Raw genomic sequence first — 20160 nt, forward strand, 5'->3', positions numbered from 1 at the left:
ATCAAGTATATTAAGAATATTTTGGTAGTTATGATTTTCTAATTGGTTATGTCGCTCCTTCTATCTATATGCATCGTTTTAGTCCTATTACGACTGCTTGGGTTGTAAAGAACAACATTAGTATTTTAAAATCCTAACCTTTCCTACTTCTGTCTACTTTTGCTAGAGTTTCGAGGGCTTCTCTTTGCTTATGACGACAGAAAGCCTTCCCTTGGCGCCCAATAGAAGGACTTGCCGCTAAAACCTCTGGATAATGCTTGGAAAAAAACTTCAAAGAGTGAATAGGTTGTTCCTTTGTTAGAGACAATAGCTGAAATTTGATTCATTAACAGATCCAAACGTTTGTTATCATTTGGAAAACAGCACGAAATATAATTTATGTAATCTCAACAGTACAAGTAACAAATTAAAAAGACAAACAAACAATAAGTCTCAGTGACACAGCAAGCAACACCACGAACTATATCAATCACATTACTAACACAGTTTAGTCCTTCATGAGTGGAGAACAGTGCATACACAGTACATCATCACAACTCTAACCCTATAACAATAAAAAACTTAAAAAACAATGATCAACCCAAAACGCAAAATTCACAGCTACAATAACCCTAACAAATATTGAGATGAAACAAGAAATATGTGTACAACTCCGCGCAAGCGCGGAGGCAATGCCCTTAGTTAATTCAACAACCTAGCATCTATCAATCTATGCAACTGTCTAATATCAAGATCAGTTTCACCAAACCAAACTCATAGAAAATTAAGTATAGTGAGCTGCAATCAACCACATTTGACACTGAAAAAGCAGTAAAAAATAACAGTAGTCTTACAACCATACTAACTACTAAAGAAACAGTGATAAGAAGTTTAGTTCACCAGATTTGTTTAGCTTCCTCTTAACTGTACTCTTCTCTTAGAGATAGGTTAATTATGAGAAGCTGCTTTCTTAATTACTATCAATCAATAACCGTAATACAAAAAGAAAAAGAAAAGGAAAACACTCTAAGCATAGTCTCTCTTGCATGTCTAACAAACTAGTAGGCAAGGACCACTCGTGTTGTAACTTTTGCCTAGGAGAGGAAAAAACACTAGGAATGGGGAAAAGTACTCATGAAGAGAAGTAAATAAATTTTTATCACGTAAATTTAAGTTACATACACACGTACAATATACATATACACATACTTCTTTTGTTTTATATTACATATATAACGTTTTAATTTTCATATTAAAAATAAATATTATGTTTTGCATCTAATTTTTATATTTTTTTTCTGAGTGATAATTATCGAGTTAAAAAGAATGAAAATAAAATTTGAAAGTTTGACAAAATAAGCACTTAAAATATATAACAACGTTTAAAACAAAATAAATTATAAACACTCTTAGGCTTTGAATGTCGACTTTTATATATATATATATATATATATATATATAATAATAAAGTTGAGTATTCTCTCTTCTCCTGCTGCCACCTCAGCACTTTGCATAGGGCAATTTGTGACACCTGGCAAGTTTTGTTTTCAATTCTCTTGACTACTTTTTTTTTGTCTACTGAATAGTGGTTTTCTACGAATGGGCCAATGACAAATATATGCTTCAATAATTTAAACCCAACAACATATTCTCTTATATCTCCGGCTCTTACCATCGCCGTTTCATCTACCCTAAATTCTCACCGCCTCTGTGCATCCCCCATTGAAATGACTTTTCAATGTAATTACTCTTCCTATTTATCTCCTTCCATCATGCAGCTAACACAAGAGAACACTTCTTAAGAAAATGAGGATTCACATTGAAGGAATAAGTGATCTCGCAACAAATGACATCGAAGGGATCGTGGCAGCGGGTTGATGATGGTGTCGACCTAATCCTTAGGTGTCAGGAGTTCCGTGATAGCGAACACGGAGAGATTTGTAGATATAATTGTGATTGAGATGAGAAGATGATGCATGCGAGGAAGACGAAGTAGTCATGGAAGAGAGAAGGAGGAGCTAGCTTCTCGCTGTTAAACATGTTAATTAACTAGCTCCTTTTTAGATTTTGAAAGCTGTAATACTTCCTTCCAATTTGGTATTGGTTTTCCCTTCCTCTGTGAAACTCGAGTCCTCTTATAATCTTTTGGTAATCAATGGACTCTCCAAGCTGATTCGTTTTAAATCTGTAGTAAAACCCAACATATTAATCATTTTATGACTCACATAATTCTACTTTATTCTTTGGCGTTCACTCTAATGATTGTGGTAGTTGTTGATTTGACTTGATTTTAGTTGTTCTGCCCAGGTTCTGATTGCATCCAATTGAGCATTGAAGGAAAAAAAACAAGTATGCTAATAAACTACATGTTTCTTTCTTAGTATTGTGCTACGGCTTCTCTTTCATCACATGAACTTAGTTTTTTATTTGTCTACAGTAAGCTGATTGATTCATAACTTTCCTACTTTGGTTAAAAAAGGATCATATTCAGGAGCTCTAGGAAGTGAAGCTTTTCAAGAATCACCTTTTCTCACCTTCATATTGTCTCTTTCAAAGAAGTTTTTCCCGTTCTGTCAAGCCAGGAATTCTGTGAAAGTCGGTTTACTCATTGGCGTGGAGCTGCTCTCGATTAATGACAAGGTACAACTTCATATTATCGACCCTTTTTAATCTCTCTCCCGTTGTTATAGGTAGTCACACATATATGAAATTTGCACATGGCTATGTTATTCACTGTTTTTTTAGTGCATCTCAACGAGCCAGGTTCAGGTCAAACAATAACCCCCATCCAATGTTACTGATGAAGAGAAGCAGGCCAACATCCCCGTCAAGGATTTGCTCGTCGCTTACACTAATCCGCATAGTTTTATCAGGCAGATTTATTTTATGTTTCAAAGTCAATGAGATATCAGGAAAACATTTATTAGCTCGCAAATTTGTTTAAGACCAAATTTCTTATATGTAGCAGATTGCAACCAAGCTCTCTTACTAACAGGAAGAGACACCTAAGGGTTATGATGAAGATAAGCACTAGAATTACCATGAGTTCAGCAGAACTGGGAATATCACTTTCAGAGACATAATTGTTGAAGCTGACAAGTTCTTCCATGGGAGGTATATCGATAAGGAAACAGATCTGAAGATAGCCAACAAGACAATCCTCAACGTCAGCAGTGATGTTGATCCAAGCGGAGTGTACACTCAAGATAAATCATATCTCGAGGCTGGAAACTACCACTGCACATGTTCAACCTGCTTTAGGCTGAAACACTTTTAAGGAGACACTGGTTCTAGCTGGGGAGTGTAACTCAAGAAGGCACTCAAGATAAATCAAATCTCTGATAAGAGCTAGAACCGCTGCTTCTCGAATGCATAATCCACAAGGAGATCAGTTCTCCTTCACCGGTGGTTTAATCGGCTCTTTCAACTCACTTGCCAGCTTAACTCTCCTATTTCTTGAGTAAAGAAAAAAAGTTTGAAAGCTTCTGATACAACTAATTTTTTTTTGGTCAAACTGAGCCTACCATTTATGTTTTCATATTATTCAAACAATAAATTCTTCATTCAGCTTATTCCATTTGTCTTGATTTTATTTTCACTTTTTGGTAAGTTGGTAACCTTACAAACAACGAAACTAACGTTAATGAAATAATGATGCATTCTTCCAAATTCATCTTAGTCTACTCCCAAAAGGTAAAAAGAAAACACCGACCAATCATCTATCAAATAGATATTTGATCTATCTATGTTCACTGTGCAGGGATATGTTTCCACATAGATATAAACTCAGAGGTTTATATCTAACATCAAACCACCAGGTTACATAGGCAGCCCATGTAATGTATGAACTAATTTTAAATACGTGGAGGTTTGCCGGATCTATATTTCATTTGTCTTATGATTTCGCTGGATTTGTGTCATGAAAACAATTCTTAAGAAACAAACACCAACATCATAGATCAAATAACTTAATTTGAAAATCTAATATAAACTGAAACAAACATATATTATAAACATCATTTATTGTTAAATAATATAGATATTGATTATCATTGTGACATTATTGAAACTATTTAATATATTACTCTCTTTTTTGATAAATATATATATTACTCTAAAATATAAATTTTTATGATTTTATCACATTATATTATATTTACAGTTGATTTAGTTTGGAGGTGGATTAATTTATTATCGTGATAAAATTAATTATTGTAATAGTATTAAAAATATACTCTTAGAATTTTTCTATAAATATTAGCTATTCTAACTTTAGATTTTCCTCAACTATATCAAAGTGAAATAGAAATAAAAAGAGTAAATATAAATCATTACATTTTTCTTAACTGTTTAATTTCATAAAATTTACAATTTGATTTTAGAATAAAAACATATTATCTTTATTAATACAATTTAAAGTAAATTTCCTAAATATTATAAAATACAAAATATTTTTTTGGTTAATAAAATTAAAATATTTCAATCAATAAAATAAATAAATATCTAATATAAAATAATGTTATTGTAAACTTACCCGCCCGTAGGGCGGGCCAACCACTAGTATATATATAAGCTTTTGTTACTATCAGAAGCATCGTAATTGTTACTCATGTCACCGTTCGGATCCTTATGAATGAATGCATTTTAAGTTACATACACATACATAGGAATGGAACTTTAAGTTACATACACACATACATAGAAATGGGTCTTTGAGTTACATACACACACACGCAGGAATGGATCTTTAAGGAGGTGGTATTGAATTTAGGAATTTGAAAGAATTCACAAGTAATAACTTTTGCAGTATTTTAAATGATTTTACGAGATTTTAATGCAATTGTCTAATTCTTATGTTTACTTTTTGCCATAGAATTTATGTGAATGTAAATTAATTTGATGGAATTCAAATGTTAATACTAACGCTATGAATGATAACGAAAAAATACACAACTAGTAGTTAACTCTTGGAAATTTTTTTACCAAAATAAAACACTTGGGAAAACTTTACTTTTTGTAGATAAATTTTTTTTACTAAAGGAATCTTTTTGGGTGAACAAGCCCTGGGCATTCGAGTTGAGTGATGTTAGGAGTTTTCAAGGTCCCTAATCAAATGTTGTAGTATAAAAGATTGTCGAACCAATCCTAAGTGATTCTAAAGCAAAGAGAATGCAAGTTCATGTTTAAGTTAAGTGCAATCCGGTTTTAAAGATGGTATGAACTAAGGACTAATAAGCTAATGCAATAAAGTAATGAATTTTCTTTCTCAATATGAAGCAAAAAGACTCATGGGGCTAGGCATTTGATCTTGGGTGATGTAGATCCAATCTAGAGGTGGCAAGCTATCAATCAAACACTTTCCTTATGCCTAGACACTAAGCTAAACAAGCTCTATCTCTAGATGAATGTTCTTTTGGTAAAGCAACTCAAGCATCTAATCTCTTAGGTTGAATGTTACTAAAGCAAACATGGATAACAAGTCTAATAGCAATCTTAACTCTTTTAGCAACTAATCTCTTAGGTAAAGCAAGCTAAAAGCATTGAAGAGCTGGTTAAGACATTTCATCATACACCTTGTGGGCAGGAAATGCCTAGAGATCTATTTTAGTATGATCAAGACTAAAATAGCATTGAAAACCCTCAACAAGCATGGAAACAAGTAGATCTAATACTAAACACCCTAGATCTTCTCTAATCACCCTTAATCACCCTAGCCTATGAATCCAAGATTAGTCTACTCACTAATAGGCATGAAGAACCCCAAAACCATGGATGATTCAAGGTTAAACATGATTAGAGAGCAAGATAATCAAGCAAAGATAAGAAATTATGATCAAGATTAGATCTTTTTCCCAAAAGTGGCTTTTGATTAGATAGAAAACAAGATAAGTCATAATTTTAGGTTTAGAGAGTATTTATAGGACTCCTAAAAACCTAGTGAGCCTCAAAAAAAAGTCTGAGAAGGTCCAGCAAAACATAAAAAATCGACCAAATATAGATCTTGCGCGCGGGTTCTTGACCCCGCTCCAGTGGGTCGCTCCAGCTTCACAGCAGGTTCGCCACCTCGCTCTGGGATGTCGCTATGGCTCCCTTCGCACTTCATGGATTTGGCGCGCGATGTACCCACCTCGCTCCGTCTTGGTCGTTCCGGTTCTCGAAAGTTGTCGACGGGATGTTGGGCTCAGAGGGAGTACTCTATGTCGCTCCACAAGGTCGCTCCAGGTCACAGCGGCTACTTGACCCCGCTGCGCTCGCCCGCTCCAGATCATGCTCGTATCGCGACGAAATGCCGAGCGGGTTGATGATGTCGCTGCGAGAGGTCGCTCCAGGTTAGAGCGGGTTGCTCACCTCGTTCCAGTAGGTCGCTCCAGCTCCTCTACTCGCCCAATGATCATTTTCTACTTCTTTTTGAATCACAATGCTCCCAAACATCTCCAATCACTCCATAGCACTCTCCAACACCTAATAAAGACAATGCATGCAATATGGACTCTAAAGATGTCTGATTCCTAATCTATATGATCAGAATGTACAAGATATGAAGGCTAAAAACATGTAAATATGCAAGGCATAGAAGCAAGACTCCTTGGTGTTCTTTTCTGGTTTCCCTGGTAGAGACCCCATTGGCTGCTTGGAGGATGAAAGCATAGAAGCAACTTGACTCTCCAAAGCCTTGAGATGAGAGGCAAGTTGCATGTACTTGTTGTTGAGGTGAGAATAGTTCCCATCAATCTTTGCATGGATGTTCTTGAACTCATAAATCATGGTCTTCTCATTTCTGGCCTGAAATTCCAAGAGTTGCTTGAACATAGAATCCACACTTGAATCTGGAGCTTGAGCTTTAGAAGAGCTTCCTTGAGTCTGAGGAGACTGGTTGGCTTGAGGATAGTTCTGCTTGGCTTGGTAACCTCCTTGCTGATTGTTGTAGTAAGGCCTTTGCTGATAGTTGTTTTGGTACTGAAAATTGGGCTCTTTCCTGTACCATGTGCCATTAGCATTGATGAAGCACAACTCCTTTTGGCCTTCTAAACCATCAACCTCATTGACCTTAGGAGGAACCTCTTGACTAGGACCACCCACAAAGTTCATCTGCTCCTGTTTAGCTTGGTTGGAAAGAAGCAAATCCATCTTGTCTTGTAAGGACTTGATCTCTTTCTTTGTCTGCTGATCATCACTTCTGTTGACCCTATCATGCTCCTCACTGTAGACTGAGTCACTCTTGGCCATGTTCTCTACCAGTTCCTCTGCCTCTTCCTCAGTTCTTCCCAAAAAGAAACCATTGCTGGCAGTATCAAGCATGTTTCTGCACTGTGGTAGAGCTCCTCTATAGAAGGTGCTAAGCAAACTCTCCTTGGTGAAGCCATGATATGGGCATTGAGACCAATAGCTTTTGAACCTCTCCCATGCTTCACTAAATCCCTCTAGGTGCTTCTGCTGAAAGCTAGAGATCTCATTCCTGATCTTGGTTGTCCTCGAGGTAGAGAAGAACTTCTCTAGGAATTCCCTCTTGCACTCATTCCAAGTTGTGATAGAGTCACTTGGAAGAGCCTTCTCCTATTGATGTGCTTTGTCTCCCAAAGAAAAAGGGAACAACTTCAACTTGAAAGCACCTTCAGAAACACCATTTGTCTTGGACAAGCCACAATATTTATCAAACTTGTACAAGTGATCAAAAGGGTCTTCAGCAGCAAGGCCATGATACTTGTTGTTCTCTATGGTGTTGAGCAGTCCTGACTTGATCTCAAAGTTGTTGTTCTCCACAGCTGGTGCTCTGATTCCCAACCAATGACCATGAATGTGAGGTTGATCATAGGCTCCAATGGCTCTAGCTTGGCGCTATGGATGTTGTGGCCTAAGGTTTGCAGCTCCTTGGGCCACTCCATCATGAGGCTGATTCTGATTGTGTTCCATTTCAAACCCCAATCTCTGAAAGTGAGCCTGTTGCTCTTCTTCTCTTCACTTTCTTGCTACCTCCATCTCAAGTGTAACTATGTCTTCAACTCTTGGAACTAGGCTTGATGAACCTATGCTCCTAAAGTTCATACACCTGAAATGCAAAGGGAGAGGAAGAAGGAAAAGCAGTAACAAAATGAAAGAAAAAAGACTTAGTCTCAATCAAGTGACTAAATCCCAATGTCACAATCAACCTAGAACTTGACAACAGCGCCAATTTGATGTTAGGAGTTTTCAAGGCTCCTAATCAAATGTTGTAGTATAAAAGATTGTCGAACTAATCCTAGGTGATTCTAAAGCAAAGGGAATGCAAGTTCATGTTTAAGCTAAGTGCAATCCGGTTTTAAAGATGGTATGAACTAAGAACTAATAAGCTAATGCAATAAAGTAATAATCTTTCTTTCTCAATATGAAGCAAGAGGACTCATGGGGCTAGACATTTGATCTTGGGTGATGCAGATCCAATCTAGAGGTGGCAAGCTATCAATCAAACACTTTCCTTATGCCTAGACACTAAGCTAAACAAGCTCTATCTCTAGATGAATGTTCTTTTGGTAAAGAAACTCAAGCATCTAATCTCTTAGGTTGAATGTTAGTAAAGCAAACATGGATACCAAGTCTAATAGCAATCTTAACTCCTTTAGCAACTAATCTCTTAGGTAAAGCAAGCTAAAAGCATTGAAGAGTTGGTTAAGGCATTTCATCATACACCTTGTGGGCAGAAAATGCCTAGAGATCTATTTTAGTATGATCAAGACTAAAATAGCATTGAGAACCCTCAACAAGAATGGAAACAAGTAGATCTAACACTAAACACCCTAGATCTTCTCTAATCACCCTTAATCACCTTAGCCCATGAATCCAAGATTAGTCTACTCACTAATAGACATGAATAACCCCAAAACCATGGATGATTCAAGGTTAAACATGATTAGAGAGCAAGATAATCAAGCAAAGATAAGAAATTATGATCAAAATTAGATATTTTTCCCAAAAATGGCTTTTGATTAGATAGAAAACAAGATAAGTCATAATTTTAGGTTTAGAGAGTATTTATAGGACTCCTAAAAACCTAGTGAGCCTCAAAAAAAATTCTGAGAAGGTCCAGAAAAACATGAAAAATCGACCAAATATAGATCTTGCGCGCGGGTTCGTGACCCCGCTCCAGTGGGTCGCTCCAGCTTCACAGCAGGTTCGCCACCTCGCTCTGGGATGTCGCTATGGCTCCCTTCGCACTTCATGGATTTGGCGCGCGATGTACCCACCGCGCTCCGTCTTGGTCGTTCCGGTTCTCGAAAGTTGTCGACGGGATGTTGGGCCCAGAGCGGGTACGCTACGTCGCTCCACAAGGTCGCTCCAGGTCACAACGGCTACCTGACCCTGCTGCGCTCGCCCGCTCCAGATCATGCTCGTATCGCGACGAAATGTCGAGCGGGTTGATGATGTCGCTGCGAGAGGTCGTTCCAGGTTAGAGCGGGTTGCTCACCCCGTTCCAGTAGGTCGCTCCAGCTCCTCTACTCGCCCAATTATCATTTTCTACTTCTTTTTGAATCACAATGCTCCCAAACATCTCCAATCACTCCATAGCACTCTCCAACACCTAATAAAGACAATGCATGCAATATGAACTCTAAAGATGCCTAATTCCTAATCTATATGATCATAATGTACAAGATATGAAGGCTAAAAACATGTAAATATGCAAGATATCATTGAGTGGAACTAACAACATTTTATTTTATATCAAAGTGTCGAAACTTGTTTTTTCGGATATTCGGGTACCGTTCGGTTCTCGGTTCGGTTCTGTTTCCGATTCGGTTATTCAGATATAGAAATATAGAAACCATTCAGGTATTTGAGGCAGTCCGGTTTTGGTTTCGAGTAATTTGGTTTGGTTCTAGTTCAGTTTTTCGGTTCCGGTTTTGGAAGAGGAGAGACGTGGAATTGGGCTGGTGTAGGTGATATGTCTTCTAAAGACATAGTGGGTTACCGTGGGGTCAAGTTGGTTCTAAAAATAACAAATCCCTTCATAAAAGCAAGGAATTGATCCTTTGCATTTTACACTATATTTTCCATTAAATTCCTTTCAAATAACATTCCTATTAAATCTACCAAATATTGAATAACACTAGAATTTAAATGAATTGGTAAAATACACAATTGAATAACACAAGAATTTGAAAGAATTGATAAAATACACAATTGAATAACACTGGAATTTAATGGAAACCATAATTCCTTCAAAATCTATCAAATTTTTAAATCCAATACCCCCACCTAAGTTACATAGGATTTTATCTTTCGGTTTTTTTTTTTTTGATAAAATTTATATTTATCTTTAAATTTTACACATATACATATTCATACACATGCATAGCAACGGATTTTCCGTAATGGAAAGAAAACTAGAAGGAAAAAAAGCAAAATTATACAAAAATAAAAAAGGAAAAAAATTAGGGTTGAGTGGATGAATCATCCCTGATAATCGAAGGGTCATGATGTATCACTCAGCGATGCAGAGCCTCTTTCGATATAATTAATTACAGACACGAACGAGGCAAAAATATTATAGGGAAAAAAAGATCGCACCTCTTCACCATAAGTATAAAAACCAAAATAAAAATAGGGCTACAACTTAGGAGAGAGAGAGAGAGAGATGTCGAAGACGCTGGTGCAGCCGGTAGGACAGAAGAGGTTGACGAACGTCGCAGTGGTTCGATTGAAAAAGCAAGGCAACCGCTTCGAAATCGCTTGCTACAAGAACAAGGTCCTTTCGTGGCGTTCCGGCGTGTAAGCTTTCTCTATCGCTTGAAATCTTTTACGGTTGATTTTACCCAATTTAGCGATTCGATTCTTGCAAAGAGGCGTTTGAAAGTTTATCACTGTACCGTATTACGATTATGTTTTCTTAATCTGAAGCGAATCGACTATATTCCATAAATAAAATATTTGTTTGTGCAGAGAGAAGGACATAGATGAAGTGTTGCAGTCACATACCGTTTACTCAAATGTGTCCAAAGGAGTTCTTGCTAAATCTAAAGACTTGATAAAGGTGTTTGGATCTGATGATCACACCAAGATCTGCTTGGAGATTTTGGACAAAGGTGAGCTTCAAGTTGCTGGGAAAGAGAGAGAGTCACAGTTGTCAAGCCAGTTTCGGGATATTGCTACCATTGTAATGCAGAAAACCATTAACCCTGAAACCCAACGCCCTTATACCATTAGCATGGTAGAGCGTCTTATGCATGAGATCCATTTTGCTGTTGATCCTAATAGCAACTCCAAGAAGCAGGTGAGTAGAGTAGTGTATATGTTTTAATGTCGTCCCTATGAAAAGCTTCTTTTTCATTATTAAACTTGTGCAGGCTCTTGATGTCATCCGTGAGCTGCAGAAGCACTTCCCTATAAAGCGTTCTCCAATGAGGCTTCGTCTCACTGTTCCTGTTCAGACCTTCGCCTCCCTTCTGGAGAAGCTTAAAGAATGGGACTCTTCTCTTGTCTCCAAAGACGAATCTGGAACTCAGATGTCCACTGTAATGATTCTATAGCTTTAAAACACTTTGAACTTCTTCTTCTTTTTTCCTCCAATCCTAACTGATTCATTCTTGTGCAGGTCTGCGAGATGGAACCGGGACTATACCGAGAGTGTGATTCCTTTGTGAGGAAGATGCAGGGGAGATTAGAGATACTCGCTGTATCGGTTCATGCTGAAGGTGACACAAGCATGGATCATTACGATGAGCATGACGATATGGCATTGCAGACAAACAAGCCATTGTTACCTGTTGAGACTGAGGCCGATCCTGTCGTTGAACTTAGCAAGAAAATGCAGAAGCAAGAGATTGATACTAGTAGTAACACAAAGGAAGAAGAAGGAGAAGGAAAAGGGATCAAGTGCAGTACCTGCAACACGTTTGTTGGAGAAGCTAAGCAATACAGAGAGCATTTCAAGAGTGATTGGCACAAACACAACCTGAAGCGAAAGACTCGTAAACTCCCTCCTCTTACTGCTGAAGAATGCTCGGCTGAGGTTGACATGGATGACTCCAGATCAGACTTGAAAGACTACTCTTTCTGAAATTTACAGATTTGGCATTTAGGTTTTGAGTATGAACACGCAAACTTGTTGAGCTGATCAAATAGGTTCATTAGGAATGAATTTTTTTCTTTTAATTGTTGCAGTTGACAGACTCTTTTCTTGAGCCTATGAATATCGTAATACATTTCAGCTTGGAGTATTTTAGATAAGCTTGTGGATTTTGGATAGTTGGGTGAGAGTTTTGATCAGGAGGGTAGTAAATTTTTCTAGTTCATAATTTATGGAAGTATCAAGAGATAAATGAAGGATACAACATCTGATTCATTGACTCTCTGATGAAAGATGTACATTAGAACTATAAAAGCATAAAGAAAACTCTCGATAGAAAGGAAAACAAGCAACTCGAGTTGGTATTTTAAAAGCAGTTGTTGTACAAAGATTTTCTTTTTAAAACTCTTCCGGCTTGAGGCCTCTTTAATCCTTTTACCCTGGGTGATGCCAGATACGCTCAAAGTCTCTTCATCATGCGTTCCAATCACGCTGAAAATTGTTGAAACCATTGACTGCTCCTAAGAGTTGGTTCCCTAGATCCGGTTGCACGTTTGGATCCCTCACCAACATCCCAACTCTTCCGTTCATCAGACCATTGTTCCCGTTAGCTCCCATCCCAACACCACCTCCTCCTCCAATGTTTGTGTTGCTGCTGTTGTTGTTCACTTGACCGTTCATCATCAGAACATCAGAGCTATTTACATTACTACCTCCCTTCCCCTCGCTCCCAACCATACTTCCTCCTCCTAAGGTATTGTGAGCTTGGTTGCTCATCAGGATTTCATTCAGTATCTTCTGCACCGAACTAGACCCGTTTGCTTCATCACCTGCAGCCTGTTGAATTGCTGTGGAACCCATGTGATTGTTAACACATGTCATCCCGTTTTGAGAGAGATTGTTGTTGTTGTTAGACGAGGAAGTTGGAGACTGAAATGATGTCAGGTTGTGTTGCTGGGATAATGGCGCCATGGTGCCCGAGGAACTAGGTGACGCCATCTGAACTGAGTTTCCACCATAAGGACTGTTTGGTGGATTGTAAGCAGCGTTCTGATGCCTTTGCTTCATGGAATTCTGGTGGATGAGCCCTGCGATGCTGCTTGTGGAGGAGGTGCATGCAGAAGCTGCATTAAAGGCATAGTTTACTCCAGAACTCTGATCGTTGTTTGCAATCTGCCTTAGCTGTTCATTGGGTTGCTGAGGAGAAGGACCAGGCAGTGCAGACGAAGGACCTGTTCTCCGAGGAAACTTGGCTAAACTCTCTGTACAAAAAAGAAAAAGAACGACAGATTGACACGTTATTAAAATATATTTATACGTGATGCTTTAAAGGCTGTCACATTAACTTACCGATTGGTCCTGTTCTTGTTTCTCTGCTATAATCTATCAAGTCCTTCATACTATTTACAACCTCCGAGATCTACAATATTGCAAGAGATCAAATATGCATTAGCAAGAATGGGTTTTGCAAAGAGGAAACTTATTTCTTTTGCAGCTTAGTACAAATGACACTTATGTTCATATTGAGATATTATTATTCAATGATATCCATATACCTGCAAACACCGAACATATCTCTTTGTGTATCCCAAATCATTCACGAGTGGTACTTCCAAGGCCTTTGCCAACTGTCTAGCAGATGCAACAAACCTGCGAAGCAGTGGCAGTACGTCAAAAAAAAAAAAAGAAGAAGAAATTTGAATAAAACAGGATTTGTTGTTGTTACAGTAATCTAACAAAATAAGAGAGGAAGTTTACATGTTGCAATTATTTTGTAACTCTGGAAGAGCAGAATCTGTTGTTGCATTTTGAGCGGCTTGCTGATATTTCTGAGCTGCTGATCCAAGCTGACTAACCTGTACATGAAGAACAAAAAATAGATTTAAAAAAAGAATACCTAAGCAGTTTTTGTTGATTTAAAAGTACAAGTGATGATTCTAGTCACAGGTAAACCCAAAGCGAAAGTAAATCAGGCTAGAATAATGTTAATGTTTCTGGAAAATACCATAAACCCATAAGATGCAGTGTCAGTAATGGGAAACGAAATAACAGTAGTTAATGTTTCTGGAAGTTACCTGAGGTATCAAAAGCCTTCGTGGAATAAGCTCTTCATGTCTCCGAGCACAAAATTCCCAAGAGAATATCTGAGAAGAATAAAGGAAGAAACTTATAGTTTGCCAAGAGAGGAAAAAAGAGAGAGAGATAGAGAGTAATATGAAAAAACCTTAAGATCTGGGGAGAAAACTATTCGAAGTTGGCCATCACGAACAACTCGAAGATGCTCAAATACACTCTCTTGTGTTGCTTTTGCGTACTCCAGGACAATTTGACCAGATGAATTCTGAGATTCCCTTGGCATATCCACATATAAAAGTTCTTCCAGAGTTCCACTTTCATACTTAATCTTAAAAAGCCGCGGCAGGACTTCGGCGGTTGCCTCTGAACAACCAAAGACGCAAAAATGATTTCTAAGAACTAGAGAAAAAACGTTGTACTGTGCGATAATCTAAATAACGTCGTACCAAAACCACGCCCAGGCTTTCGGTTGCATATCTCACAGTGCCACACATCCTGCAATGTCTCCATGTAAAGAAGTTAAACACGGAAACAAGTAACTAGTATACTGAAAACACCTGGCAAGAGCAAGAACAAGTTCAGTGGGCAGTAGACCTGAGGGAAAACGCCAGTTGTTTGCCGGCCACTGCCATACATAGAAACGCACCATCTCTTCTTCGCATTAGGAGCAAAGTACTCAGCTACAAATTTTCTCCAGAACTCAATGTTATTGTCCTGCATTCAATAGCAGAAGGTTCAACTGTCTAAATCATAATGAATCTGAAAGAAAGAAAAAATCATTTAAGGTAAGAAGCTTTTACTTCAGGCCTATGTTGTTGTCGGTACATATACTGTGTAAGACGCTGAGCACCCATGCCGGGTTCATACACTGGCTTCATAGGTGGCCTGAGAGGCAAACTCTGTTGTGGCAATTGAGGACGTTGTTGAGGCATTGATTTGAGGAGTTGTTGCTGTTGTTGAAGTTGCATAAGTCTCTGCTGCTGAAATATATTATTCATTTGAGCCTGCGAAGAAGATTGCCCAGGCATTTGAAGAAACTGCTGTTGTTGTTGCCTCTGCTGCTGCTGAAGAAACAGTGACTGCTCTGAATGTTGTTGAGGCTCCATTTTCACTTGGGCCATGCTTCTCATCGCCTGAAGTTGTTGCGGTTCCAACTTAACTGATGATCCTAGGTTTCTCAACATTTTCTGTTGCTGCTGGTCGTTAGAGACCTGACCAGGTTCCAACTTGACAGGTCCCACACCTCCACGCACTGTCGGAAACTGCTGCTGTTGTTGTTGTTGCATTGAGTGCTGAGCGTGTTGAAAATTCTGAGGCTCCATTTTCTTATTCCGTTGCTGCTCAGCCAACAACTGGTTAGAGAATTGATGACCCTGAACTTGACCAGACGAGCTTGGCGAAACCATAGAGGCGTTGAAGGATGACAAACCACTAAACCCGACGCTAGACAGAGGGTCTGACTCGGCCCCACTGCCGTTTACGAAAGAATGGTTGTTGAGGAGGGAAGAGATGTTTGGCGCATTCCCGAGCATACTCATACTCATGTTGTTACTGAACTGAGGAAATGCTGGTTGTGAAGGAAGAGGAGCTCCTCCTGTCGGAACATTTTCGCCACTGCCAACAGGATTTGGCGCCTCTGATGGCACCATACTCTCTGTATATGTAGAAAAAGGCGAGTTACGGTCTGAATAAGTATAACCTCAGCTCTGTGTTGGAGCAAAGGTGTCTCCAGTGCACAATGAAGTAGAAGCGTGAGCAATGATAAGCTTCAGAGTCGTAAAACAGATGAAGAAAATAGCTGAATCTGAGTGGTGAGATTCCGTATGGAACATTCTAGAGCAAAAGGAAGTCGCGCAGAGCTCCGAAATGAAAATCCCAGATCCAAATGAACCAAGTCTGCTCCTTTCCAGCTCAGCACCTACAACCCAAAATCATAAAAGTTAACAAGCACCCAAGAAGCTCGATCGAAACCCTAATTCAGATTCCTGACTGATGCTTACAAGAGCTTAAATTGAAGAATCTGTCTCGAAATAAAGACAATCGGAGATATCAACTATGTTTATCTTGATGGTAGATTACAACTTGAGAAAGAGAGAGAGAGAGAGAGAGAGAATCAGTAGAAAGCTAAATAAAGGAACTTGTTGTTTATCTTCTTCATCTTCTAGGGTTTGGGGATAACCCAAAAGAAACTAAAACAATTCTCTGTCTCCTACAAATTGTTTTTTTTTTTTTATTAACTTGTACCTTTTGTTTTGCTCACAGTTTTGTCTTCTGTTCTTCGCTGTATCTTAGAGAGAGAGAGAGAGAGAGGAGGGAGATGAAAAGAGAGAGAATAGTCCTTGCGGACGTCAAAACTAATTTCGATCTGATTTTTTCATTCCCTTTCTTACTTTTCTGTCTCTCTCCTCTCCTTCAAATGAAGTCAATGACATTACTCTAAATTTTGGGTTATCACCATATTTTATTCAATCATTTTTTTCCCTTTCAATTTTAATCATGCAAGATTATGTTTTTCCTTTGAGATTATACGAAGTTATACTATTTTAATTTTGACTGAAATTAGAAAAAAGATAATTCGTAGCAGAAAAGAAACTAAACACCAGCTAATACAATAATAACCACTATGATAACACATTAAGATACTAGAGTGGGCACAAAGAGAATATCTAATATTTTAAAATAATTTGATTTGTTTCATTCGAATAATTAGTTTTTTTGATCCGATACGCTTAGATCAATACAAATAAATTAATAAATAAAAATGTATAATAATCCAATATTTTATTACAGAAATATTTTTTAACTTTTTATATCTAATAACTAAAACAATAAATTTAATAAATAAATATATTATAAACTTACATAAAATATGATAATTATAATATATATATAATTTTTAAATGTATTAATATATATGCATATAACATATCAAGGCATATATTCACTTTTTAATATTAGTATGTGTGATTTGCTTCGTCTTTTGTGGATATTTCATATTAGTATTTGATTTACTTCGTAAAATCGGGGATGTCTAATTTACTTAACTCAATGAGACTTAAAGGAAGTATTCAATTTAAAATATATCATATTATACTCGAAAGTAAAGAGTACGACTCAATAATTAAGTTTATGATTTTACAGTGGCGTGGATTTGAATAGTAATGCATGAGGTGTTTATGTCGACAAGTTTGAAAGTTTCTTAGTTAGACTTCCTTTTAAGGACCTTAACATTTGCATCTTGAGATTTTGGAGGATCGACAGAGAATTAGGTTATACAAATCTTTTAGATTAAATATTCAGTTGCTCAGTTATAGTAATTCTTAAAATAAACATTCATAAAAAGTACTAATCCGGTGGATTCATTGTTAGAGTAGAGAACAACCTTTTTGATTTTGTTCAATTGTCCTGTTCTAGAAGCGATTAATAAAAAAATATATCCCCTATATAGTTAAAGAGAAACATTTGTTATTAATGTGTTCACACCATATTTGACCTGTGACAGTCTCACAATGATTTTAATTTTAGAATGCTGACGTTTCGCTTGCAAAAAGCTTCTCAACCCAAAATCGCGTAATTAACAAAATATGTTTCCAAGTTTGCATCTCACGTGTACATAAAAAAAGTTTTGGAGAATGACCGTTATCTTGCGGTTGAAACTAATTCTAATATTTTCATTGATAAAAAACGTGAGAAGAATTGGTTGACTAACGTGGAGAATATTTTCTGAGCTTTATGTAACCAGCATGGTTGCTTAACTGAAACTAATAGGGTTGCTCTTCTTCCTTTGAGTTTTCACGAGCTGTACGTAAGCAAGATGAACTGAATGAAACATCACATCCAAAGAAACTTTTCCTACTTAAACATTAATGATTGTTTGATATACCTTGGATTTGACCCATTTTTATCCATGGTATATAAGTGTTTTACTATATATATATCTATGTTTTCTACTCTTCTAGGTATGTTTTCAGGTTCATGTGCATTTCGGAGTAAAGCTATGACTTTGGAGCATTTTGGAGCTTAAAGGACATTTCACCCGAGCTGACCACTTAGAGGTCGAAGAAAGGAAGAATAATCGATCGATGCGCATCAATGCTGACGATCGATATCAGGAAATGCCTCGACAGATGAAGATCAATATCGATCGATGTAAACAAGTACCATCGATCTATGTCGAGACACCAGACGCGACATTTTGGATTCAGCAGACTTAAAAACCGAGGCCGAGCCAAATTACCAAAATGCCCTGACGAGTTTTTAACCTAGTAGAATATATACCGCCTAGTGTTTTTGACGGCAAAAGAACAGAGCTTTTTCTAGACCTAGTTTTGTTACAAGTTTCATTTGGGAGAGAAGATCACTTGTGATTGGAACTCCTTGTTTCTATTTCTTTTCATCTATTCTATGAGTTTCTATTTATCTATTGATATGAATTGCTTTGCTATGTCTGAGTAGTTCAACTGTTAGATCCAGAGTTCAGATAGGTTTGTGGGATTAGCCCCAAACTATAGATCTGCCATGTTGTGATATTCATGATAGATTTGTATTCATTGCTTGTTTTAGCCTAGCTAACTAGAACTTGATCATAGGATTGCACATTCAAGTACCCTTGTTATCCCATCCTGACATCTATCTATCATATTAGGATTTCTAGAGAGGGCTAACTGCCAATTTAGAATCTTAGTAGAGCATTTCATACTCGCGCATAGGCCTGGCTAGAACCCGTCGATCGATGTCCTCAACTGACAATCGATCGATGTTGGCAAAGGTGTATCGGTCGACGTCTTAATAGACTATCGATCGACACTCTCTTGTGTCTGCATACTAACCGGTGAGACACAAGATCTAGTCTGTTAACCAGTGGGACATGCGACAGCTGATCACTGAGTTAAGCGAATGAGCTCTAATATATCATGCATGCAACAGTTAGGCATCTATAGGTATTATAATCTCCAACACCTGAATAGTGGCCCTGCATCTAATATCATTTCCAACCAAGTTACATTTATATTTACTCGCTTGTTACTATTGCTATTCCATTTAAAAACATTTACAACCTTTAGAATTAATAAACACTAGATTTAATTGTTCCCTAGCTCTTTGTGGATTCGTTCCCTAAGTACTACATCTGAACCTCTTTTGATGAGAGTAACACTCCTTAGGGTAATTTGAGTGGTATCAAATTTGGCGCCGTTGCCGGGGAGCTTTGATCGCCATTAGATTTAGTTTTATTAATTTTTTTCTTTTCTTTACCCCCTTTCTAATAATCTTTTTCTTGTCTTTTCAGGTGCATGCCCAGCGGTACCAGAAGCAACAAGGAGAAAGACTTGCTGTTCTCAGACGATCCTGCTCATTTGGAACGCACCATCCGTAGAGGTCAACGTTCCACATCGCTCGACGCAACCACTTCGTCGTCGATCGATACGCACAACCAACCGTCGACCGACACCAGACCATCATCGTCGATCGATCCCAATCGTTCGACAACGATCAATACTACACCGCGTACATCGATCCATACCGTGTCATCAAAAATGGTAAACATTATTATTCTAACGCAGGACGAGAACGGAAACCTGTATGACCATGCCGATCATCTGCGTAATGCAATAGGTCAGAAAATAGATGCTCAGGAAACTGTAATCCCTGATGTTGATGCTACAGGAGCTGCTCAACCTGTAGATGAGGACGCTCGATCGAAACCACTGGCCGACTACAATTGCCCATATGAGTATTATTCCAACAGATCATTTATTCGACTCTCGGAGATCCAGAAGCAGAATTTCGAGCTGAAGCCTCAATACTACACTCTCGTGTCGCAGATACCCTACTCTGGGTTACCGCACGAGCATCCTATGGACCATTTGGAACGGTTCGAGGATCTAATCGCTGCTATTCGAATGGAAGGAGTCCCCGAAGATTACCTGCTGTGCAAACTCTTCAGATACACGCTGAATGGAGAAGCGATGCACTGGCTTAGGCAGCAACCCACATGATCTTTAACATCCTGGAGCGACATCAAGAATGCTTTCTTACGAAACTTCTTCGATGAGGTGCGCGCTGAA

The 20160-nt window shown here is 38.0% G+C and overlaps 3 protein-coding genes and 1 non-coding gene across 5 annotated transcripts; 2 read left to right on the forward strand and 2 right to left on the reverse strand.

Annotated features, from left to right (window-relative positions):
• Nucleotides 1-6501: 6501 nt before the first annotated feature.
• On the reverse strand, nt 6502-7604 carry LOC125587207. The gene is made up of 2 exons (XM_048757406.1): nt 7590-7604; nt 6502-7533 (listed from the first exon to the last, which is right to left on the reverse strand). The coding sequence occupies exons 1-2, from the start codon at nt 7602-7604 to the stop codon at nt 6502-6504; spliced, it is 1047 nt and encodes a 348-aa protein (XP_048613363.1).
• Nucleotides 7337-7443, forward strand: LOC125588045. The gene has a single exon (XR_007324441.1). It is a non-coding gene; the product is annotated as a small nucleolar RNA R71 (small nucleolar RNA).
• Nucleotides 7605-10382: 2778 nt separating the features above from the next.
• Nucleotides 10383-12170, forward strand: LOC106400803 (ribosome maturation protein SBDS). The gene is made up of 4 exons (XM_013841201.3): nt 10383-10722; nt 10894-11224; nt 11298-11465; nt 11546-12170. The coding sequence occupies exons 1-4, from the start codon at nt 10589-10591 to the stop codon at nt 12008-12010; spliced, it is 1098 nt and encodes a 365-aa protein (XP_013696655.1). The 5' UTR covers nt 10383-10588; the 3' UTR covers nt 12011-12170.
• Nucleotides 12171-12272: 102 nt separating this feature from the next.
• Nucleotides 12273-16559, reverse strand: LOC106400802 (transcriptional corepressor SEUSS). 2 transcript variants are annotated; one of them, XM_013841199.3, is made up of 10 exons: nt 16340-16559; nt 14896-16013; nt 14690-14809; nt 14542-14590; nt 14244-14458; nt 14095-14163; nt 13778-13875; nt 13576-13669; nt 13370-13439; nt 12273-13281 (listed from the first exon to the last, which is right to left on the reverse strand). In XM_013841199.3, the coding sequence occupies exons 2-10, from the start codon at nt 15742-15744 to the stop codon at nt 12494-12496; spliced, it is 2352 nt and encodes a 783-aa protein (XP_013696653.1). In that variant the 5' UTR covers nt 15745-16013; nt 16340-16559; the 3' UTR covers nt 12273-12493. The 2 variants fall into 2 exon arrangements, with proteins under 2 accessions (XP_013696653.1, XP_013696654.1); XM_013841200.3 differs by having other exon boundaries at nt 16096-16353.
• Nucleotides 16560-20160: the final 3601 nt, after the last annotated feature.

This window comes from Brassica napus, chromosome C5, assembly GCF_020379485.1.
Source record: "Brassica napus cultivar Da-Ae chromosome C5, Da-Ae, whole genome shotgun sequence".
In the NCBI taxonomy this organism is placed as follows: domain Eukaryota; kingdom Viridiplantae; phylum Streptophyta; class Magnoliopsida; order Brassicales; family Brassicaceae; genus Brassica; species Brassica napus.